The sequence below is a fragment of the Mustela erminea genome, chromosome 15 (genome assembly GCF_009829155.1).
Source record: "Mustela erminea isolate mMusErm1 chromosome 15, mMusErm1.Pri, whole genome shotgun sequence".
NCBI classification, from domain to species: domain Eukaryota; kingdom Metazoa; phylum Chordata; class Mammalia; order Carnivora; family Mustelidae; genus Mustela; species Mustela erminea.
The window spans coordinates 33,481,354-33,506,933 of NC_045628.1; the positions used below are offsets into that span (position 1 = coordinate 33,481,354).

A 25,580-nucleotide genomic window follows, 5' to 3' on the forward strand; every position below is an offset into this window, starting at 1 on the left:
AAAATTGCATTGAAATTCTGGTACAATATCATTTATATAAAAATATTCTAATTTTGACTGCATCCTTAGATACTAGTGTAATAAATTGTAGCTTTTGCTGCATGTGAGTAGACATGTGAATATACGCTTGCATTAATTAAATCTGGTAAAAATGTCTATTCTGGCCTTATAAAATGTAAATTACACTTATCTACTCTATCATATTTTGTTTGTGTCTATTTAGAGAACTTTTCAGGGAACTTTAAGAAAACAAAATAAGTGAAATTGGGGATTTTTTAGGGATCTCGAGAGGAATGAAAATGAATTCTATTAAAATTTATTTCTGGTGAATTTGAAATGTAGGCGCATTTTCCCAGGGGCAGTTCCCCCTTTACATCAAAAATTTCTGGATCAGAATAGTGAATTTTTCTATCCATGCAATGTGTTCTTTTTATTTCCTAGAAGAACAGCAGGGAGTTTCATCTAAGAGAGAAGGTGATTTCTGGAAGCCCAGGGACTGGGTGTCTGTCCTCCTGAATTCCAGTTCGGCCTCTGTGCTTTGCTCCTGCTGTTTCCAAGCTGCCCAGCCTCAGTACTTGTATCTGCAAAATGGAGATAAGGACCCCTCCTTCCTCTCCCTTTAAGACTGTGAGGTGGCGAGTTCTTCCGCTTCTTTGTATAACTGGGCTTCGGCGCACTGTGGCATTCTATGAACATTCTCTAAGGATGCTTCAGTGCAGTATTTGACTCTGGGACAGTCCCAACACTGTAATATTCGGTTTCGAACATCGCCCCCCACCCCAAGAGCATTGGCATTTATTGCTACAAAGTAGTGTCAGCATGGGTCACTCCCCCAAATACTCAATAATTGGAAGGATTAACTTCCATTCTAATCGCTAAACTGTGCAATTAAAAAACAAAGTCAGAAAAACAAACTAAAGTTGTGACCGTTGTATTCGTTGGGAAAGACTGATGAGGGTTTCCAGTTACGTTCGGAAAGCTTCAAGTAAGAATTGTAAATTTAGTAAAATTTACAATTTTAAAAATTATAAATTTGACAAATTTACAACTGTAAATTTTACTGTTTTAAGGAGAAGGACGACATGTAATGAAAAGATTGAGCAATTTTTCTTTCTTAAATGTCAGGATTACTTGCAAAAGTCCAAAAAAGACATTTAAAACCAATTTTTGTAAGCACCTCTGGATTGCTAAAGTGTCTTTAGTTTATGAAATGAAACTTGAAAGATAGGCACCTGAATGTAAACAGTGAGTTGCAAAGAAGGAAGAAAAATGACATTTGCTGAGCAGTGGTCGTGGGCCGGGTACAACAGATCTTTTATCACCCCTGTATCTAGATGAGGTAGGTAATAATATTCTCACTTCCACAAAAAGAACCTAAAGTTGAATGAGTTTAGGCAACTCACACAAGATCACAGGTAGTGTGTTTTGGAACTACGGTCCACACCTAGCTCTGTCAGACTCTGAAATCCCTTTTCCTTTACCTTCTGGATAAACTTGGGAGTTCTTAGCCCCTGCATGGCCAGAGTCTCACTCTGGGACCCTACGCCAGTTCTGTAGTGTTATTCTCACTCACGAGGGCGGCATGGACCCGAGGATCTGCCAAAGGCTTTTGGCTCTAAATTCCATCTGGATAGGAGAAAAGGAAACATGCATAGATTAGGTGTTCATTTCTGTCGGACGGACACCGTTGGGACACCCAGCAAGCCCCCAAACTTCTTAGGGTGCTCGTTTACAGAAGGCAAATGGAGTAATTCCTCTGTTCCTGCTGCAAACTTCTGTGAGGATGAGATGAGCTAACATGTCTGAGGGTGTTCCGTAGATTCTAAGGTTCTTCCCAAATGTAAAGTATCACAGGACCAGCAGTCACAGGGTCACTTAAAGACCAACAATGGAGAATATCCATAGAAAAACAAAGTCAGGCAAACCTTCCCTTATTAGGATGCAATTTGTGAAACCATCGTGTTATTGGGAGCATTTATACTCTCAACTCACCATAGTAAAATGAAATCTCATGCCCAGTAGGTTTGAGTCTTCCTAATGACTTGAATTGCTATACTTTCATGAAAACGGAGTCTTAATGGCTTTCAAAGCTAGACAACTATTTTGAAATACACAAACAGTGTGAATTTTTTTTTTTTTAATTTTTTAGAAGGAAAACCAGTTTGGTGAGTCTACTGGTATAATATTGACTGTCCAGGCATGAAAACTCGTCAGTTTTCACTAGACTATAACTTTTATTCATATTGTAATTAGCAGAACATGTAGGTGCAAATTTCACACTTTATAAGAGCATTAATTACAGAGAATTTCTCTTTGTCTGACTGGTTATTTAATTTGCAGTCTAATACAGAAAGTTGAAATGTTCTGAAACAAAACTGCAAAAAGAGATGAAACCGATTTTACGGAAAGAACAAAGTCTTTTTGAAGAACCGGAAAGCGCACGCGTAGACAAAGGGAACGCGATGTGTGTTTGATACGTGAGCACAGAGGTGGTTTCTGTGTGCCCAGTGCCGACGTGTCCTGTAGAGAACTGTCCTTAGCCCTTGCTGGGAACCACCCTGTGTCACTGCTCAGAATGTTTACGCCTAAAACACACATCTGCCTTCACGTGCATCTGAGATGTGAGTATTGTTGGTTTCAATGTAGGCCATCATTTTGTGTCTTCATTGATTTCCTGAATGACAAAAAGCATGTGGAGAAAGAAACAAAAAGACCCTGAGAGGGATGGCAAATTTGGGTTGAATTAGAGCTAACCGCTCAGATTCCCTGCTGTGTAACTTATAGAGATCAGTTGCTTTGAAACCCAAGATTTGAAATAAGTTTAATTACATGTAAGTTTCAAAAAGGAATATAATCACCTGCATTTGCCAAATTTAATATAGCAATAATTTTACTAGAGAAAAAGGTATTATAATAACAAATAGATAGACAACAAATTGCAGATTTGCATATCAAGAGCAAGGTAAATAGGGAAAATTTTAGTCAGTAATTATTTTTAGTAAATAAGATGTGTGTGGGCTAGGATGGGGAGCACTGTTTCCCCTGGGTCCCTCTTGCTCTTCCTGCCTTTCTCTTTTCCAGGACTTTCTTCTAAATTTTAAGCTGTCGGCTATTTCCACTTCTTGCATATGAGGAATTTTTAATTATCATGGTAAGCACGGGGGGTCTTGTAGTAAAAAAAATGTACTGTGGTGTACCAAATTTTTGTCATTTTTTTGCCTAAAAATAAAACATTTTCTATGAACCATTTCATTGAATGGTCTCCCCATAAAATCACTGCATCTCTGAGAACAGAAGTGTTAGGTCTGATGCACAGTGCCTGCATTCTGGAGCCAAACCCTTGGGTTCCAGTCCCAGAAGTGCCATGTATCAGCACTAAGATCCTGGCAAGTCACTTAATTTTTCGAGGTGGCAGCGTGTTTGTTTTTTCCACCTTTGAAACATGTAAAGTATCTAACTCCTATGGTGGCTGAGTGGGTTAAGTAAAACAACACTTGTGCTTAGCAGAGAGCCTGGCAGATAGTGCTCAAGAAATGCTCCCTTGGAGAACTGACTGGTTATTCAGTCAGCAGTTGGGTGAATTAGCTGTGAGCACCATCTTTGTGAGACAGACTCTATTTTGCCCCAGAGAGACGACAGCTTGGGCGTACACCTGAGATTAGAATACCAATCCTGCCTCATACCCCGTGACCCTGAACAAACTATATAACTTCTTGGAACTTGTTTCACCATCCGCAGAGTGGACCAAAGTTGTCCCATGGTTATTTTTTTTTTTTTTAAGATTTTATTTATTTATCAGAGAGAGAGAGAGGGAGAGAGAGCAAACACAGGTAGACAGAATGGCAGGCAGAGGCAGAGGGAGAAGCAGGCTCCCTGCTGAGCAAGGAGCCCGATGTGGGACTCGATCTCAGGACGCTGGGATCATGACCTGAGCCGAAGGCAGCTGCCTAACCAACTGAGCCACCCAGGCGTCCCTCCCATGGTTATTTTAAGGGTGAGAGATGAAAAGTGCCTAGAATAATACCGGCCAAATAGTAGGTGCTCAGTAAATTAGCTATACAATTGTTAAATATGGGCTATATAACTCAGTTACTCAAGAATGAAGATTAGAGAGATAAGTCTTGTAAATATAAACAAGAAGAAATTACCAAGAACACAAAACATATGTGAGAAATACACAATCTGGGGGCCTGGGTGGCTCAGTCATTAAGCCTCTGCCTTCAGCTCAGGTCATGATCTCAGGATCCTGGGATCGAGCCCCGCATCAGGCTCAGTGGGGAGTCTGCTTCTCTCTTATTCTGCCTGCCGCTCCCCCTGCTTGTGCTCTCTCTCTGCAAATAAATAAAATCTTAATATATATATATTATCAGATATCAGACATATTATATTATCAGATATATATCTGATATGTATATACATATATACATATATATGTATATACATATCAGATATATATTATATATAATATGTTAATATAATAATAACATATATATATAATATATATGTTAATATAATAATATAATATGTCCTGTCTATTTAGAGGAAGTGAGACAGAAGAGTCACTCCTGCCTGAAGTGGTCATGGAGGACTTCATGGCAGAGGTGGGATTGTTCAGGGCTTTGAAAGACAGCTGGGATTTACGTGTCAGAGACAGAGAAAAAGACATTCACAATGAGTGAAACGGCATAAGCCAAAACCCCATGGAAGAAAAATGATTTGAGCCTAGGGTAAAAGGTTCTAATAGAAAGCCATGTGCTGTACTACCGGTGGGTTAGGGCCAGAACACCAGGGTCATTCATGTGATATTAAAGGAGTTAGGGCTTATTTCTGTAGACATCAGGAACCCCTTGATGGTTACTGAAACAAGGGTGGATAAAATGGCCAGAGTGGTTCAGGAAGGTGTTTAGGCTTCTTGATAGAATCCACACTGACAGTTGATGGTGAAAAGGAGCTATGATACCATGCCGACAGAGCTATCAGAGGGTATTTCTAACAAAAGACCTCTGCCACCTTCCCACCCACCAGTTACACTCCTGTATTGGAACTGGATGCAGGAATCCCCCCCCCCCCCCGCCCCCCGTCAGCACCAGAAGTAAGGCATCTGCAGTCCTGGTTGTCAGAAGACCTCACTTCCCTTCTCTGCGCTGGTGGAAGTTGGCTCATGCAGAGATCCATAATTACAGGGCTTTCTGGGAAATGCAGCTTTTAGCTTCCCGAACTCTCTTTTTTCTTTTCTTTTTTTTTTTAAGAAATTGGAAAACGGAGCTGGAATGGATCCTGAGTGAGCCAGCTTCCCTGTCTGTGCAGCTGGCTCATCTCAGCGGTGCGTCAGCTGCATTAGTAGGGACAGGGATGGAGGCTGGCTTCCCCTGGATGCAGGTGTACCAACTGTAAGCTGAGAACTGCCTCTTTTAGAGGGCTTGCGAGAGTGGTAGAAAATAAAAGGCGAGTCGAGACCGTTCAAAGTCAATCAACAATCATTTTCAGCTCCAAGGGATAAGGGAAAAATCAGCGGTACTCACCGAGCTCTGAACTCTACTAACCTGTTGAATAATTATCTTACTAACAGATAAATGGGTGGAGAATTGGTACTAGAGAGGAGATAAACCTGCTTCTAGGTATGTTGAGTTGGTTAATAGTTGGATATCTCTGCGAACATTTTCTGGTAAGGAGCTGAAAATACAAAATTACAATTTGGGCAAGATTAGAGGTAAAGATGTAACTTGGGGAGACACCAGCCTGATGGACCTTGAGGAAGCCCAGAGACAGGGCGCCAAGAGACATGCAGGTGTCAGCCCTGGTGTGTGGGGAGTGGGGGGTCAACAAGGCTCGTTCCTACTGCGAGTTTGTGCTGGATAGAACCAATACTGACATAGTAGAGGCAGCAGCCAGATCACAAGAGGTAAGAAAAGAGATAGTAAGAATTAGGGTCAGAGCTAGACTACCCGTTGCAAGGTTAAGCTGTGAAAGAAGCCATGGAAATTGTGATTTTTTTTTTCCCTCTTTTTATTTAAAATCAAGCATTTCTTATCAGAAATAAAAATGTCGGTGTCTGTTTTAAAAATGCTATTGGGATTCCAAGTTAACGTTGCAGGATTCTGTGAGCTTGTTACATTGAAGGTGATTTGAATTAGCATCCGTAAACATGTAGAGATTTAACATATGATAGCCAATACTGAGGCGAGGGCTGTGTTAGACTTATGTAGGGTTTCCAAAGCAGAGCATGTTAAAGTTCACAAAGATGTTAAGATTTTATAAAAGATAATAGGAAGAGCAGGATGGCATAATTTGAATTTAACATCATGCAAATGTACTTCCAGATTGCCTACTTGTGTGAATTAATTCATGGTCAAGCTAAAAAGGTAGGGCATACGCACATCCTAATGAGACTTCTCTGGCAAAATAGAAATACTCTATTTTCGAAGCCCTTGAACTCCCGTTGCTCATGCTGTTACCTAAAAAAGCCATGATTTAACCCATCCATGGTTTGCTTTGCATGGTATGACTGATTTAAACAGGGGAGCAGGCCTGTGTTTAGCATAATGATACACATGTGAGAGAAAGAGAATTTGAAGGTCCCTGCTCAGCATACAGAATACAGGAAATTCGTCCCAAATGACTGTCCTGTTTTGCCCTGCCCAGACTGATGATGCTTTTGTAAACACAGCCACAGTTAGGAGAGCGCTTGGCAAATGAGAGCACCTGACACCAGTAAACCCTCTTGATTCCCATGCCAGCCACTCATCTGAAATGCAGTCAACACCAAATTTGAAAATGGATAGACTCAAAAGTAAAAAGAAACTAACGTCACCTCGCAGCCACTGGATCATACTTCCTAATCAGATAATGTGCGTAGTTGGTAGAACTTCTTAATTTCCCGAATTCTGGTTATGCTGGGATTCGTGTAGAATGCGGCCTACTATGGCTACAAGGATTTGCATGTCTTGCTATTTGGCAGAATGTTGCAAAACTCTGATTACCTTTTTTCTTTTTCTTTTTTTAAGATTTATTTATTTGAGGGAAAGAAAGAACAAGGGCCGGGGGGAAGGGCAGAGGGAAAGAGAGGAGCGGCGCCACCCCCCGCCGCCCCCCGCCCCAAGCAGGACTCCATCCCAGGACCCTGAGATTATGACCTGAGCTGAAGACAGACCCTTAACTGATTAAGCCACCCAGGTGCCCCTCTGATTACCTTTTATTCAAAAACTAAGCTTTTCCATTTCTTCATGGTGAATTTCTCTCAGACACCATCACTACAACATGGGGACTCTTGTAAGTAAGGACAAAATCATGGCAGCCAAGACTTGTGTAGCACGTGCCGTACTCAAGCATTGCTCTGAATGAGAGGTTGTGAGTACCCCCCGCTATAAAGATGGCAAAACTGAGGCATAAAGGTGAGCTCTCTTACCCATAAACCATGAACTTAGTTAAATGGTAGGACCTCGTAGTGGTTGAATGCAGGTATCCTGGTGTCCAGAGTCTATACCCAACTGTACACCATGATGCCCTTCCATGCAGGGTCTATAATGCTTGAACTCTCTAGCCTAGAAAGTCCCTCAGGGTGGAGGCAGTATTTTATGCATTTTTACATTACTTATGCCTAGCACTGGACTTGCAAAACAATGGAAACTAAGAAATCATTTCAATTCTTATTTTTCAAATATTGGAATCATAATGCTTTCTTTCTTAAATCACTGAGTCTCCAGGGCAGGAAATGTAAGAATTTTAATTTAATTTAATTTTTTTTTTGTCATGATATTTCTGCTTTCCTCTTTGGTCATGTGCAGTTTTTTTAGGGCTGTACTATGTGTGTTGTTGTTTAGTACAAGCATATGACTTTTTTTCTGTTCTGCGTTAATTCTTCTTATTTTCTGCATGTATCTCAGGGACTCTGTGAAGACTCTTTTTTTTTTTTTAAAGCAAAAAGAATGCTCAATAATAAGGATGTATTTGTGGGCAATTTCCAGACCTAGCCTATTTTGTATAACATCTGTATTTAATCTGGGACTAGAAATTTAAACAAAGTGCTCTAATCAGATCTTGTAAATTCAGTTTCTCTTGATTATTTAAAAGAGAGTATCAGGTTGTTAGATTAAATATGGGTTAATTCCATTTTATGGTCATTCATCCTTCTACATTTTCTAATGATGATGATTGAGGGAAAATAGTCTCAGCAAAAATTGGAGGGAATTTTTAAAAGACAGTTTAATTTACAGACTTCAAAAATCTTAATCTTACTTGTTGACAGTGGTGTTATTTGCATTATTCTCATATTTGGCCAACACACATGGGAAATGTGAGTATGAAAAGCCCATTATAAAATTGTTTGGTTAATATATTGTGTGATTGTTTTTCAAACAACAACCAATTCTCCAGTCCCTTGGTGTCAGGGGTGTCTAGCCCCTCAGTTCAGTCTGATGCTAAGTATCCTGAGTTAGTCCCTTCAGATCAGGGACTCAATCCTTGAACACTGGCCAGCTACAAGTTTGAGGTTCCCAGGACCCCCTCTCAAGTTCGGTATTTTGCTGGAATTCCTCACAGAATTTAAGAAAGTGTTACTTACTATTACCAGTTTATTATGAAGGATACAACTCAGGGACAACCAAATGACAGAGACATATAGGACAAGACGGGGACGTGTGGTGCTTCCATGCCCCGTCCCAGGACACCATCCTTCAGCCTATCTGGGGGGTTCACCAATGAGGTAGCTCTCCAAATTCTGCCATTCAGGGGTTTTTATGGGCGTTTCATTATGTAGGTGTGATTGATGAAATCACTGGCCATTGGTGATTGAACTCCGTATCCAGCCCCTCTACCCTACACAGGAGAAGATTGAAAGTTCTGATCACATGCTTGGTCCCTCTGGTGACGTCTCATGCTGAAGCTATCTGGAGACCCCACCATAAGTCACCCCATTAGCATAAACTCACGTGGAGTTAAAGGGGCTTGTAATAAAAGCTACTGTGATCGCTTGGGAAATTGCAAGGGTTTTAGGAGCTCTGTGTCTGGAACCTCAGGCAAAGACTAAATATATATATAGGTGTATATGTATATACACACACACACATATATATATAAAATTGTATATATATATAATTTTATATATATATGAAATTATATATTTGCAGATATATAATATAGATGCATTTAGAGAGCTCAGACTACTTCATGACTACTTACAAACATAATTTCAGTTCTAAACATCATTTGGTAAACATGAAACTATAATTAAATTTTGTTATATATTCCATCTAATCTGTACTTAACATTTTTTAATAATGGAGTTACTTCCTTGGTCATGAAACAAACAGAGCAGAACATTGTTTAAGAATGTGATGTGGGAGTTTGTTAGGCCTGGACTTGATTTTCAACTCTGCTGTGTGACCTTGGGCTGGATAGAACAACCTCTCTGAGCTTGCTTTTCTCATTTACAGGATGGGAGTGATGCCACCCTCCCCATAGGCTGTTGTGTGGATAAGTGAGACCGTCTAGTAAAACTCTTTGCCCAGCACAGAATTCACAGTTAGCTCTCACTTTGAAGCCAGTATTTGCACGCGTGTGGCTGCTGAGTGTCGGGGAACCTCCTCTAGGACTTGTCCCTCAGTTTTTTCCTCCTCAGTCATTTCAGGCTCTTCTTTTCAGTTGTACCTTGCACCTAACATACAGAATGATTTCCATTTTCTTAAGAAAAAAAGAAAAAGAACAATCAAGTTACTGTTTTGTCCCACCTGCTTATTCCAGAAAGACCTGTTTTTCATGGAAAAGCTCAAACAGACGTTTCCCAACATTCTCTCCTTTATCCTCAATCTCAGGCATTCATCATGTAGAGCCTGGCGCCTGTCACTTTTGTAGCTTTCCCAAAAATCCATCCTTATCATGGTGCCTAACTGACCCACTGTAGTGATCTCTCCTCAGTTCTCTCGTTCCTTTTACCAAATCCGACAGGGACTGGGTCTTTTTCCTCCTGGTTTTCCTTGGTTGCCCTGATTCTTCCTTTGCCGCTGGCCCCCTGCTCTGCCCCTCTGCTCCTCTGCCCGTGGAGCCTTCTTTTCAGACACCCTCAGCCGCTTTCGCTGCCGTGTTTGTGATAATCAGATCCATTCCCGACATCTGCCCTCCTGAATTGCAATCATTCATCTGCAGCTGCCTAAAATTAAACCCACATTTCCCTCCGTTCTTGTAGCCTCTCAGAGTGTTAGTATTTGCTTCACCTTCCTCTGTCTGGTGTCGCTAGGTTTTGCCAGTGAACAGTCTCTTCCATGCACTCCATTCCCTCACGACCTCTCTGGCTTTGACTTTTGTCCCCTTATAAGTGAACCATGGCCCCATCCCCAAGATTATCGTGACATTAGTCTTCCTCACTTTCGGTCATAGGCCTGCCGCTCGCAGATGCATTCTCGTGCAACAACATTACTCCTCTGAAATGAAATCTTCCAGCAGCTTTGCACTTTCTAGAGCCGGAAATCCCAAAGCATCTATCACCGGCCCTCAGACATCCCACCTTCTGGGCTGCAAAAGGCATGAACTCCTTCCAGCTGCAATGGTTGCACGCTCTACTCGTCATATATATATATATATATATTCTGCCCTGCACACCTGCTACTTCTCCACATCAGCTCAGATCTGCGTCCTGTGAGACCCGGCCCAAATCCCATAGCATTAACTTGGAGTGATTTTTCTCTCCTCTGCTCTAGTGTTTGCATTATTTTGTTATCCCCTGTCTTGCAGTAAGTCCTCCATTTGGAGAACTAGCGCTCTTTTTCTTAACCATATATTGTTATTATTTAACCTCTCCCGTGCTATTAGATACTCATTTGGCTGAACGCCAGTCTTCGTTTAAAGTTAAGAAGCCACACCTTAGATTACGTGGCTCTTATCTGAATTGGTAGGCAGAAGCTGGGAACAGAGCAATGCTACTTTTTATGAGACTGACGTGCTACCTACTACACCAACGAGGCACCTGCAATGCTACTTTTTAATCACTTCTTTCCTCTTTATCATTTTTTTCATAGTAGGGGGCTTCATAAAAAACCAGAACAATAATGTGATCTCTATCAAACTCGGAAATAACCAAAGGAAGTGACCTGGCTGTGCCTTGATTTGCCCATTTTGTTAGTAAAATAATAGCCAGTACGTGTTTCTGCAGGAGAAACCCTGTAGCCTCTTGGGCCAGTACTACGGGAAGCAGAAGACGGAGGATACTGGGGGTTGACCCTGGGGCTGAGGAGGGAGTGGCAAATTTGAACTAACTGGGGGAAGTGATGTTGATAATTGTAGAGGGCCTGGTGCATTTGGGAAGTGCTTATATGGTGGGTGCGTTGCTGTTTGTCCCAGCCTGTTGGTGAGCTGATGTGTGATACTTCACTTATCCCTTGCCAATTTCTGCAGGCAACTTTGGCCTTGTGATGTATTGATTGATGTATTTGGCAGCTCTTGACCTCAATTGCCAAATTCTGAAATGCAGTGTCTCTGCATGAGCTAGTAGGTCGTTTCCTGGCTTCTTTGCCTTCAAATCCTCCAAGCTTCTTAACCCTCGGTTTGGGCAGTAAGAGGACTTCCTCTACAGCCATCTACACATCAGAGTGCTCTGTGATTTGTACTGAATCCATCTATTGGATACCATTGACTTTGATTTATTAGGTGTCCACTTAAAGGAAAGCATATCAGGATTCACACACACACACACACACACATTTGGTTAAACACATTATTTAAAATAAAGACAATGGTTACCGTATAATTACCAGATTGGGGTCTTTCTAGCGTGTGCTATTTTACTGTCAGTGAACTGTAAGCTATATTTTCTCCTTAGAGATGGCTTATCATCTTTAGAGTCTGGTTTATGCCATTGTCATTAGGCTTGTGGAGGAAATGATGTAAAATTTTGTCCTGCTCAAAGGAAAAATGGTACAGCCTACTGAGCTATAACACCTTCCTAAGAGAATGCTAAATTATAATAGATCCAATTTGGGGTGACAAAAAGCCCATACTACATACTTTAACTTTGCCTCTTTTTTTAGCCTAAATGAGGTATCTCAAAATTAATGTGGTCAGAAGCAGTAAAAGCGTTTGAAGTGATTTTTCAGCTGCTTACCATTCTTTCTTGACAGAGCACACTAAATAAAAGACATTACCAGTGTGACTAATAGAATAACTACCAATCAGAATGCCTTTCAATTCATGAAATTCCTCCAGCTCAGTCCATTCTAAGGATAGAATCAAAGGATTTCAGTTTACATGTTAAAAGACAGGAATCTTAATGCACCATACACTGAACAGTGAAAAATAATACATCAGACTTACACACATGCAAAATGAAGTGGAAAATTGAAGCAATTATCAGGGTATCTCAGGTTAAAGGACGAACTGGGGATCTGTGTCCTTTGGATAAATGTCAATTCCACAATATAAGTGTTGCTCTCTAGACCTAATCTAAAGTCCCTTTCCCCTGCCCACCACCCCCCCCCCCCCCGCCCGAATCCCATCACGGCATTATTTCTATTAACCTTCTAATGTGTCGTCTTCTTTTTTTCTTTTACTCCTTTCTTTCTCCCACTTTTCAGCATTTCTGCTGTCAGTAATTCTGTACCCAGTGCATGTGAAAACTGTGATGGCAAAGTAGCAGAATTGATTGATGAGTTTGTACGCTTAAAGAAAAAGGTGTGAGAGAATGTGTGCACACACATATACTGTGTTTATCAGTGCACCTTGAATGAATGTTATCAGTAATAACTTGAAAAGAATGAGAAAACACATCACTAAATAAAATATGAAAAAGCAGTTTTTAGACAATGTGTATCGCTTGTATTCTTCTCCCGGCAAAGAAATAGCACTTTAAAATGTTTTGCCCTGATTTTGGGAGTTAAAAGTTGCAAAAGTATAGACAGTTCGCAGATACCTTTTAGTTTGCTTCCCTATTGTTGAGATCTTACATAGTCATAGTAGCGTTATGCAAACCAAGAAATTCTCATTGATTCAACACTAACCCACATACCTTGGGTGAGTCTCAGCAGTCTCGTCACCCCGTCCGCCAGTCTTGCCCAAACTTCCCGGGAGGTGAGGAGGTGCTTTGGCCTCCTGGCCTGGATGGGTCCTGTGTGCACACAGCTGGACGCAGGCCTGAGCAGATGTAAAGGATCCTTCTCCTGGGAGGGTCAAAGCTTCTTTTGGACAACACCCAGGCCACAGCACTTTTCACCCACTGTCCCTTCTACTTTGTACTATCTGTAATATATATTAGAAATAAATATATAATCAATATTAAATTAAATATTAAATTATTATATATTTTATTCATTTTTCCAGATAGCGGAACAACAGATCTGAGGAAAAATGAAAAAGCTACTCTTATGAGTTCCTATTATCTTCTTTTATTTACAGAGCAGTGTTTAATAGATGCCTCCTTTCTACCAGATGTAGGACCTGTTACTGGGCATATACTGGAGAGCTAAGGAGAAATAGTTCCTGCTTTTCATCACATAATCACTTTTTCTTTTTTTTTTAAAGATTTCATTTCTTTGAGAGCGAGAAAGTGTGCATGTGTGTGTGGAGGGGGGCAGCAAAGGAAAGGGAGAGGGACTCTTTTTTTTAAGGTTTTTCTTTTCTTTATTTAAGAGAGAGAGAGAGAGAGCAAGAACATGAGCAGGGAGGAGAGGGAGAGGCTCCCCGCTGAGGAAGGAACGCAGTGGTGGGTGAGAGAGGGGGCTCTGTCCCCAAACCCTGGGATCATGACTGAGGCGGGAGGCAGACGCTTAACAGCCTGAGCCCCCCAGGGGGCCCAGGGAGAGAGAGTCTTGAGCAGGCTCCCCACTGAGCATGGAGCCCCTGGACCCCCGGCTCAGTCTCAACAATCCTGAGATCACAACCTGATCTGAAATCAAGAGTCAGATGCTTGACCGACTGCGCCACCCAAGGGCACCATCAAATAATCAAATAATTAGTATTATATACACTTATATATTATTATTATTATTATTTATATATTATTATTACTTGTATATATTATTATTATATACACTTATATATAAGTATATACACTTATATACACATGTACAAGTGTATATAAGCCTGATACGAGCTGTGAAGGACTAATGGAAAGAATGATGGCAGTCTGTCACACAGACACATGGTCCAGTGTGGGCAGTTAGGGAAAGCAAAGTGGTATTTGAGCTGAGAGCTGAGAATGAGGAAGGTTCTGGAGGTGAAGGGGCAGTGTTGGAGGTTATGTATAAAAGGAACAGCACAGGGGCGCCTGGCCGGCTCAGTCAGAAGAGCTTGCCAGTCTTGATCTTGGGGTTGCGAGTTCAAGCCCCACATTGGGTGTAGAGTTGACTTACATAAAACTATAAAAAAAAAAAATAAACAAATAAAAGGAACAACACATGCAGAGACACAGAGCTGAGAGAGAGAAGCTGAAAGGAGGCAGGGTGACTGGATCACAGCAGGGTGTGGGAAAGGGGTTATTGTGGGAGAGTGAAGCTAGAGCCATGAGCAGGGACCAGATCATTGGCACGTAGGCCCAGTGGAGATTTAGGTCTATATCAAGAGAAGTGAAAAGCCACTAAAGGGATAGTGGAGTGAGAACAGATTTGCCTTTTAAATATGCTTACTGTGGCTCTAGTACAGAAAATGGATCGGGAGAGAAGATTTTGGGAGGGGCGCTGCCAAGAGACAGGTACGGGTTAAAATAGGTCAGTGGCCATGGAAATGAAAAGTGGATTGAATGGAGGCAGTGTAGTGGACAGACTGGGCTGGATATGGGGAGAGACGTTCAGTCGAGGATGACTATGTTTTCTGGGTTGCACGATGGAATTGAAGTTGGGGCCACTTACTGCCCAAGGCAAAACTGAAGGAAAAAAACTATTTTTGGCTTTTCTGACATCAAGGGAAGGGTAGAACAGATCATGTCTTACCTCTCTTAAAAATGGTTATAAGATCTTACAAACCTAAATTGAGTCATGAAACTCCCAACTTCCAGTCAATAAGTGGAGATCTCTGGCGTCCCCTGAATGAGTAGGAAGAGGTTTAAAGTCATGCAAGAAAGGGGCGCCTGGGTGGCTTAGTCGATTAAGTGTCCAACTCCTGATTTTGGCTCAGGTCATGATCTCAGAGTTGTGAGACGGAGCCCTGCATCAGGCTCCGTGCTTAGCAGACGCTGCTTCTCTCCTTCTCCCTTTCCCTCTCCCTCTGCCCTTCCCATGCTTGCTGTCTCTGTCTCACAAATAAATATTTAAAAAAAAAAAATAGTAAAAATAAAGTCATGCAAGAAGTCCTGCATGGTGTCCAGGCCTAAATCTGCTGCTTTTCTCATTTACATTGTGCCTCCATGAAATTCATGGCTCATTAACCATTTCTCTGGTACGGATGCTCGCATCTCCAGCTCTCTTCTTAAAATTTTCTGCTGAACCCCAGACCTGTATAAGCAATGGACAGAAGCTTACTGTATTTTTTTAATCCCCATACATGATCTTTATTCCTTATATTGGCTCCTCTGATCACCCAGTTCACAGGTCTAGGCGTTAGCTAAAACTGCTTCCTTATCCCACCTTGCCTCCCCACATCTTACATGTATTTACACCAAATCCTGGGGATAACACCTAACTTAATACGTATCTGTCTTCCTCCTGCTCCTTCTCCATTCCCACTCCACCATGCCCACTACTGCCATCTTGGCCCCTGCTTTCACAGCATTTTTACTGTAGGCCTCCAGTGGTTCTTCCCGTATAATGATATTCTCTTCAGCCATTTTCTACCCTGCCACCAACACAGCTTTTCTAGTACACAAATCTGATGGTGTCCGTTCTAACTTTAAAAGCCTTTGGACACTGTCCTTTAATTCTTGGAGTTAACTGCTTCGCACAATACATGAGATCTACCCTGATCAAGGCCCTGTTAGTACCTAATCTCCTAACCCTCCAGACCTGCCACATCCCTTACTACAGTCACCCAAAACAATCTGTAGTTTTGTTGTTGGCCATTTCCACCCTTCAGTGCCTTTCTCTGTTGTCCTAGGGAAACTTCCGGGTCTACTCCAAAGCTTTAATAATTCAGATGCCCCTTTTATCTGCTCCCATGGCCATTTATCATGTTACCGATGATGACCATTTATTGTCCAAACTCATGGTTGTGCTGTAGGCACCCTGAAGTTGAATCATGTTTGTATAGAGGTAATATTCCCTCATTCAACACAGTTCACAGTACTGAAGAACCTAGAATGGTGCCTGACACCATAGATGTCCCATTAATATTTGAATTAATGCATAAATAGTAGGTACACAATAAATGTTTAAATTAAAGATATGAGTAGGGTGATTAGTTAAGGCAGTTGCTACTGAGAGTTTCAGAAGATGAGGACTGAGAATTAACCATTGGATTTGAAAACGTGGAGGCCATTGATGACCATGACAAAGATGGTTTCATCTCTGAAGTTAGATTGAACTTGGTTCTTGTAAAAAAAAAAAGAAGGGGAAACAAAAATGTAGATGTAGCTAGAATTAATTATACCATCTAACCTTACATGTATTGTACATGATATATTTAAATAGCAACACTTATAAGAAATTTAATAAGCAGTTAAAGAGAGATCAGTAGTTACTATGGCTTTCTTTTGAGTAGCATCTGGGTACTCAATCATACCCAGATGCTTCATGTTTCATCCAGTGCCGATTTTAGGTCAAAACACTAGTACATTCACTTTGCATTTATTTAATTATAATATATGCAGTTGGTCTTAAATACATGTAAGATCTCTCATTGAAGCCCCTGGTGCTAATACACTTTATTGCATCCTTTAGGGTTGTGTGGGGAGAATATGTATGAGTTCACAGGATTGGATGATAATGTGGAGTAGGACAAGTCAGACATAACTGTGTTCAGGTTCCAATTTTGCTGTTCACTAGCTGTGTCACTCTGGCGAGTTACTTAACTCTTGTAAGCCTATTTTCTGAAGAAATATGAACAATAAGGGTATGAGGATAAAATAAGATAATGTGTCTGATGTGCTTAGTATGGTGTGTGGCACACAGCATTGAAGTAGTGATTTTGTACTGGCGAGATTACTGACTTGTTCTCGAACGGGATGTAACTGAAATACCATGCAATTTAGTAAACAGAAGATAGATTTTCTAATAAAGAACAGAAAAATTTGATGTCAGAGAATAAGCCATACCGTAGAAATCACAGTAGTTGGTTCTTATTACTCTATATGTGTTCATTTCTCTTTGTTACTTCTTTGCCTGTAGTGAAGTCATATAAACATGGTAGTTAAGACTGCAGGTCTGTAAAGCACATTTGTCGTCTCAATCCTCTGGAATTAGCTGGATATTCCAGGTTCATCTTCCCATGCTTTCCTGTCCAATCAACACTGCTAGGGATAATAGCAAACGTGTATTGACTGCTTCTTGGGTCCCAAGCACTGTTCTAAACACTTGGCAACTGTTAAGTCATTTAAATCTCACAGCCCTTGGAGATGGCCACTATTACTATCTCCATTTATACAGGAGAGAAAACTGAAGCCCAGGGAGGTTAGGTAGCTCTCACCCCAAGATGACATGACCCTCTTGGAAAATGGTGGAGCTGAGATTCAGTCCCAGGCAGGCTGGTTCCACAGTCTGTACCTTAACCACATCATTCTATTTTCATTTGGGGCTAGAAGATTGGATTTAAGTTGGCCTCGCTTTTCTGTGGTTGGGATACTAAAAAAGCAGATGATCTTCCCCCAGCAGTTCATTAGTCATGAGTAATTTGTGTTGAGTATTAGCTTTTGTCTCCTGCCTCCAGCCACCAGCCATTCAGGAAGGTTCATAAAACCATTGGGAAGAACTGGGCGATTGCATCCTCTTGATAGACAACAAATGTCAGTCGTTAAATGATAAGATTTGAGAGTCAATTTCTTTGGACTTATATCCAAAGAAGGAAGAACCATTTTTGTATTAAGATATTTTAAAAGTCTCACATGCTTAGCAGGGAAGCTGAATTAAGCCCTGTGCTGGGCACAATTATAAACATGCTTCGTGCTTCAGATGAGGAAACGCGTGTCAACAGAACAGTTGGTATACGTGGCCTTACTGGTACGGCTTCCCTTTATTCTACGTAACGTAAGTCACCCAATGTGAGCATTTCCATCGGACACTAACTGTCAGTCTCATAAGAGCACATTGTAGGATTCGGTGCGTGTTGCACAACAACCCAAATTGCTCTTTTCTTTAGGGTGGTGATTTTTTTTTTCTTTCCATATCCAGCGGTTAGTACTAAGGCCTGAAACCCTTAGTTACAGAACAAAGTGGCTTAGCAGTAATCGAGCCTGTGTGAGGCTAAGAGAAGCATAATGAACACTCCCTGTAAGCTTCCTGCCCAGATGCAGGTGCAGGAATCAGGAGGTCATGAATAATGCATGACATGCAGATTAGGCGGTGGTTTCTCCTACTGGGGTTTTGACTTTGCTACCTGCCTGGCTGCTGCTATATGTGGAAGGAAGGGAGGCAATGGCCAGAAGTGCCCCAGAATAGCCCGAGCTCACAAAAACACCGCATATCTTTTTGAAGAAATAAAATTGGGGGAGGAGCTGAAATGCAAACCTTTATAGTCTACTTTATCGAATGACGTATGCTCCAGGTTATCCAATTTACCCCCTTTCAGAAGGGAAAAAAAAAGCTTTCTTGTTTTACTGGGAAAAAAATATCTTTCTTGTTTTACCCTTTTAATTTACGAAACCTTGTAATTATTTGTTCATATCCACGCAGTTGTGGAATTCTTTGTAGCCTGTTAAACCATTATAGGAATTGCCTACTTACAGTATTAGATCTATGGATCAATGAAATTGTGTTACAAGATACAAATACCTAGAGGATATTGTAATTATAAGTTAAACAGCCCCATTTTTCTCCACTGATATATGGAACGAGAAACATCAGTAAGAGAATACTTCCATTATCGAACATCACGTGGTGGAATTTCGATGAATGGAACTACGAAGGGTAAGGAGGAAGGAATACAGGACCCAAACATTGAAAGGATATGGAGTGAATTAAAGAACCGTTAAGTGTTCAGGCTAATACTCCTTAGAACTTTATTTAGGTGGTAGGACTCTGATACCCTAATGAGACCGTAGGGAAGGTTCAGAGGACTTCCTATATTGTCCCTTGGGTCAGAGAGATTTAAGTGGGGAGATGTTTTTTGGCTCATAATTCCATTTTGATGATTGTATTTCAAGCAGACAGACTGAAAAAAATAAGGAAAGAGAAGAAAAAATGAGCCTTGCTACCTTTTGTATAATTCTTCTGCATTTCTATTGCATGTTTTTTTTTTTTTTTCCCCTCTCTCCCCAATTTAGGGTGCCGGAATATGCGCTGGCTTTCATTTCTAGCTGAGTCTGTCATTTCCGCTAGGCCCCAGTTTGGCCAGATGCCAAGACCAACAGGTGATCCTTGTAGCTGCAAAACAGCAGGAAGTGAGCCGTGCTTGAATGAGACAGTTCACCAGAGGGGCTGTCTGGCCTCTCTCCATCTTTCTGCATAATTAACATCCCCTCCCCCATGCGGAGCAGAAAATCTGTGCCGAGCGGCTCAGCTGCAGCAGCCATTGAGAAGCGCTGTGAGGAAAAGAATGTTAATAAGGGATGTTGGAAGAAATAAGCCTTCCCAGTGCAAAGTGCAGTCTGGCTCTGGATTTACAGAAAGTTTGCATTTAGCCCTTCTGCAGAGCTGGAATGGTATTATCTGTTTTTTAAATGATTTTCACTTGCTCAATAACTATCTAAGACCGGGTTCTAGTGAATGTTGGAGCTGTTGGTTCTGACAAGGCTCAAAGACTCTTTTCTCTCCTGTACATGAGAGAAGTGTTTGGGACATAAGGATACCACAAGCCCAAAGACTGCCTAGATCTCACAAATTACGGTAAAGGTAGAGCAAAGCAGGAAGTTGGCCACAAGGAAGCAGGAAGTAGGGCATATTGTCTTGCCAGTTAGTGACCCACAAAGAGGTTGAGGTTCAGCAGCTAGCTCCTGATTGGAAGATATCAGCAGTGCTTGGAAATATAAACTCTTCTGATGGATGATTCTAACCCCGGAAACTTGTAAGACAATGTAATTTTTACTTCTCCGCTATTTAGCTAACCTCTTGAATTGACTGCCTTCCTCAAAGCCCAGCGGCAGAGCATCACATCTAGAAAGCTTTTCTGCTAGAAATAACTGTTCACCTTCCTTCCTCCCCCAGTCTGCGATTCTGTTCCTGGACATTTGGATGAAGTTCCTGCTGCAGAGGAAAAACCGAACAAACAAACAAAAAAAAACACCTTTCTTTTATCTTCTCAGGTTCTGTGCCTGGGGGCCTGCAAATTAAACTGACAAAAGACTAAATAAATAAATAAACAAACAGCAAAAGACAGATTAGCAAGAGGGGGAAGAAAAACCCCTTTATTACACATGCAATATACAGACTTGCAGGCCTGCTCAGTGATGAGTAACTCGAAGGGGTGGTTAAAGTGTGGTTCTTATATACCATTTTAACAAAGGGGGTAAATTATGGAAAAGTGAATAGTCAAAAGGGGGGTTTGAGCTTCTAGAGGGGGTGAATTGTAGGAAGGTGACCAGGAAACAGGGGAGTCTAATGGTAGATAAGTGTTATTACGTAGTCTCATGTCAGTACCACGTCCGAGTAAAGAGTTGTATGGTTGTATGTTGTGTTCTTCTTCCTGGTTTTGGAAGTGGAGGGGGGGACACCTTTACAAAGGAAAATTTGCTTTACAAACGGGAAGTTCATGTCCTGGTTTTCTGGCCTATAAAGGGAAAGTCCAGAGCTCCTCCTTTGCCTGCTGTTTCTTACTTGTTTGCAACTCAAAATAATCCTGAGGCCCAAGTATCATATTCTGGGGTAGCATATCCTGAGCTCTTTTCATTAGCTCACTTTTTTAGGGTTTGTAATCCAGCTGTTGACTCAGGGAGGGTTTGCTTGCTGTCTCTTTGTATCCCTGGTGGGAAGGGGCGGTAGAAGGGGCTCACCCTCATCCTAGGCAAACACCTCACCTTACATGACTTTTACCTACTTCTGCACCTTGCAAGGATTAGCTAGGCAGGAACTTTGTGTTGGACTGAGTGTATCTGTCATTTGATTAAAACTGGGGGTGGGGCTCTTGGGGCTCTTCACAGTGAACATTATGACAAGCCATTGTTACGTTAAAGGTGGTACAAAAGGAGGATGCCTGGGTGGCTTGGTCCTTAAGCCTCTGCCTTCTGTTCATGTTATGGTCCCAGGGTCTTGGGACAGAGCCCCGCATCAGGCTCCCTGCTCCTCGGGAAGCCTGCTTCTCCCTCTCCCACTCCCCTTGTCTGTGTTCTCTCTCTCTCTCTCTCTCTGTGTCAAATAAATAAAATCTTTAAATAAATAAATAATAAATGTGGTACAAAAGGAGAGAGACTGCAGGTTTACATGCATAGGAATTTAACTGTCTTCATTTACAAAGAGGTGATTAGGTTCTGGGGCTTTCTATATTAAGCATACCTACAAGAGATTGTTTATAAACAAGCTCTTTTTTCTCTGTTTTTTAATTTGTTCATTTGTAATCAGGAATGTGCTTTTTTTAATGACTGGATTATTCTCATCTACCTATAGGGTACATCCGTCCCCAGTATCAAGGGTCCGGGGAAATCGAATGAATAATCAGAAGTTTGCTTGGTGAGTATACCGTCTAAGTTCTAAAAATTTGTAAGTCTTAACGGGAAATTTTAATTGGGTAGTGTTAAAACAAGAGAGAATTATTTCTGCTTCTCTGTAGAGAGTACTCTTCAACTAACCAAATTACATAGTCTCCCTTTCCTTTGGAAAGTTCTAAATGGAAGCCATAAAGTTCCTTCTCAGCCAAAGACCTTCACTCACCAAAAACTGAGGCAACATTTTTCCCCTAACAGATATGACGTATTTTCCAGGATTATCCACTGTTCCATTATTTTTAAAGAATGTTTCTTTCTTTCTTTCTTTCTTTTTTTTTTTTTTTGAAGCTTTTATAAGTTTTTAGTGAGATTTAGGCAACAACAGAAATTTTTCTCAGATGCCAACTTCCACTTCTTGTAAAGATTTTTGTAGTAAATTGATCTATTATAAATTTTGATGATTATTATTTAGATGATTTTTTTCTTTTTTTTTAATATTTTATTTATTTATTTGAGAGAGAGACAGTGAGAGAGAGCATGAGCGAGGAGGAGGTCAGAGAGAGAAGCAGACTCCCCATGGAGCTGGGAGCCCGATGCGGGACTCGATCTCGGGACTCCGGGATCATGACCTGAGCTGAAGGCAGTCGTCCAACCAACTGAGCCACCCAGGCGTCCCAAGATGATTTTTTTTCTTATCTTAGCCGCAAATATCTAGGAATTTTCCTTCTTTCCTTATCTCTTTCTCCGTCTGTCTCTCTTTGTTTTCTTTCTTTCTGTCTTAAGTTAGGGCATATGAAGACCTTTTGTTTTCCTTTCTTCTTTCTCTCTTTCTTTCTTTTTTCTTCTGGCTTAAAACAACACACATTTATTCTTTAAAGTTTTGGAGGTCAGAATCCCAAAAGTGTCTTATTGGGGCTTAATCAAGGTGTCGGCTGGGTTGATTCCTTTTGAAGGTTCAAGGGGAAAATCCATTCCTGGCATTTCTGTCTTACAGGGGCCGTTCTCAGTCCTTGGCTTACGGCCCCACATCACATGCCTCTCTCCCTCTGCTTCTGATATCACCACATTGTCTCCTTCCTTTGTAGTCAGATCTCTTTCTGCCTCTTCCTTTTACCAGGACACTTGGGATCGCATCTCAGACCCACCATTAGTTAGCCTGAATGATCTCCCTATCTCAAGATCCTTAATCATATCTGCAAAGTCCACTTTGCCATGGAAGGTAACATTCATGAGGTCCAGGGATTGGGACATGGGTCAAAGATACTTGACGGACTGGTTCTTGAAAATAAATAAGTAAATAAATGGAATTTACCAAAAATGACGTGAAAAATTATTACAGTCACAAAAACATGGACAACTCATTCTTTGAAGAAGTGGTTTGAACTGTTTCACAAATGTTCGCGTGAAGCAAACAAAAAAAGTAATGTACCTTATTTGTTTATATTATTCCATGCCAAAAAATTAACCATTCCACACATATCTTCAAAAAAAAAAAAAAAAAAGGAAAAGAGAAAGGAAAGAAAAGAAAAAGAAAAATGTGAACCGTGCACTGCATTCCTTGGAAAGTGAATGGAAATTCACAGATCTCCATTTGTACTTCATTGGATTGTGCTTAGAATGGGTTTTTGATTAAAAACTATGGCTTTTTCTTTTTTAAGTGTGGGAAGATGATTACCAAAGATTGAGCTTCCAAATTAATTTTATTCCTAAATCAGGATTATTTTTAGACACAAAATAATGACTCTTTGAATTTGAATAGGGCGTAATCAGCTCACCTCCCTTCCCCGTTAAATCTAATTAACCCTCACAATAGCTTAGTGATGTTGTTAAATATTATGCTTTCCTTTTTCACAGAGGGGGAAATGGAGCACAGAGAATATAGCCATTTGCTCCTACACTGTCTAAAAGCAGTGGCATCCTTCATGGTTTCTCACAGTCACTAAAACATATTGTCCCCTGTCACACCTGAAAAGCTAAGAGAATAATGCTGACGCCCATCACACAAAAGGAAAGGGAGAAGCAACTCCTTTCTTGACTGCACCGATTGATATTCTTTCTCAGTACAAGGCATACTGTACCAAAGAAACTTTAGAACATAGAGAATATGAGATGCTCAAGTGAGCGACGTCAGCTAATAAACAGAGTACGACGTTGCCAGTTAGCATATCCACCTTCTAACAACCCACTTCTCAGTGGCCAGTGTGGATCCCTGAATAAATAACAAATATCTTTTCCTTCACTGTTCCTTCCTGAAGTATTGGAGTAATGGTAGCTTGTTCCTTCATAATTCATAGCACGCTATTTGGTTAGTAAGTTTAAACCACTTTTATCTCCAGAGAAGTATCCATAAAAAACAAAAAGGATTTTTGGTTTTTAGTCTTGAGAAAGTTCAATTTTTATTTATTCAGCAACATTTATTTACAGTCTCTGGCACTGTGAAAAGCACTAGATTAGAAAGATAAATTAAAACATGGTTTCTGCCCTCAAAAGGCTCACTCTCTTGTAGGTGAGGGAGGGGTGTGCATGTGTGAGAGAGAGAGACAGATACCACGTTACGTGTATGTAACACACAGTATCATATCATATAAACAACATATAATATGTAATAAAATGTGGGTAAGGCACTAAGAAGGTATACTTATATCAGAGGGAAATGTTACCAATTTTATTTAAGACCAGTTTGAGAGTAGATAGTGCGAAAGAGAACAAGTATAAAGGAAAAGAACTTTAAGAAAATCTGTCCCAGAGAAGCTTTCTGAGCAAAGACCCAGAATTAGTAGGAAAAGCAGAGCACTGAGTTACTGTTTCCATTATCTATTGAAACTCATATACAAGGACCGGTGGCATTTCTAAATTAAGTCTAGTAGGAACATACATGGATTTAAAACACGTGCTTTATTTGGTCATGAATTAGTTAAGATTCCTATTCTATGTACCATCTCGAAATTTCTTGAAGTAAAGGCTATGAGGCGGGTACATGGAAAGAAATCAGCTGGCTAGGAGGAAGCCAGTGACTCACCCAGCATCTACATCCAGTTAAGTGATAAACACTTGCTATTTCTTTGTGAAAGATTGGCTCTGGAAATTCGGAAACTTTAAATACTCATGCTAGCAATAGAGATAAAGGGGAAGTGACTGTTGATCTTCCCCAAAGAGAACTTTGGGATAATTTATAGAATTATAAGGTAAATTCAACACCGGCGTGGCCCTGGCTTGAGTTAGATCTACAGACACCGTCTGTGTGTTGTAAAGTTGGGTTCGCAAATGCTCCAATCAGTTAAAAAATACCGTTCATCACAAGAGCAATTAAGCTTCACTAAAACATGAAAAGCTTTGAACTTATAAGTTATGCATAGGAAGCGCGTGACAATTGGTAGGTTGTAAATGTCAGGGTCTGTGGTTGATCTATGAAACCAGTGTTTATTATTGAGTAAAGGTGGTTTAAAATTTTAAGTAGTGTTTTCCTCTGCATGATGTTAATATGGAAGGCACAGCCACTGGCCTCCTTCCTGTGGCAGCATCTCTTCTCTCTAGAACTGAAGTGACGTGTAGAAAAGAATGTCTGTTCAATGCGAACACACCTGCTTGAATGGAAAGAAAATCTGGTAACGAATATCCCTATCCAGGGACGAGAGGTAAGCACCAGGATGTGAGGGACAGACGTTCGGATGGAGGCAGGTTTGCTGTAACTCTCTGCTGACTTCCAGGGATTAAAGAATGTCAATAAGAACTTCATGGTGTTGGGGCGCCTGGGTGGCTCAGTGGATTAAAGTCTCTGCCTTTGGCTCAGGTCATGATTCTAGGGTCCTGGGATCGAGCCCCACGTTGGGCTCTCTGCTCAGCAGGGAGCCTGTTTCCTCCTCTCTCTCTGCCTGCCTCTCTGCCTACTTGTGATCTCCGTCTTTCAAATAAATAAATGAAATCTTTAAAAAAAAAAAAA

At 40.9% G+C, this 25,580-nt stretch overlaps 1 protein-coding gene across 10 annotated transcripts in view; it reads left to right on the top strand.

The window, feature by feature from the left end:
* Positions 1-25,580, top strand: part of KLF12 (Kruppel like factor 12) — a 436,672-nt gene that overhangs the window by 345,861 nt on the left and 65,231 nt on the right. For all 10 annotated transcript variants that reach the window (XM_032315078.1, XM_032315082.1, XM_032315084.1 and 7 more), the window contains one exon: positions 21,603-21,665. In XM_032315078.1, coding sequence (XP_032170969.1) covers positions 21,603-21,665 — 63 coding nt within the window. The remainder of the gene's footprint in view (positions 1-21,602; positions 21,666-25,580) is intronic.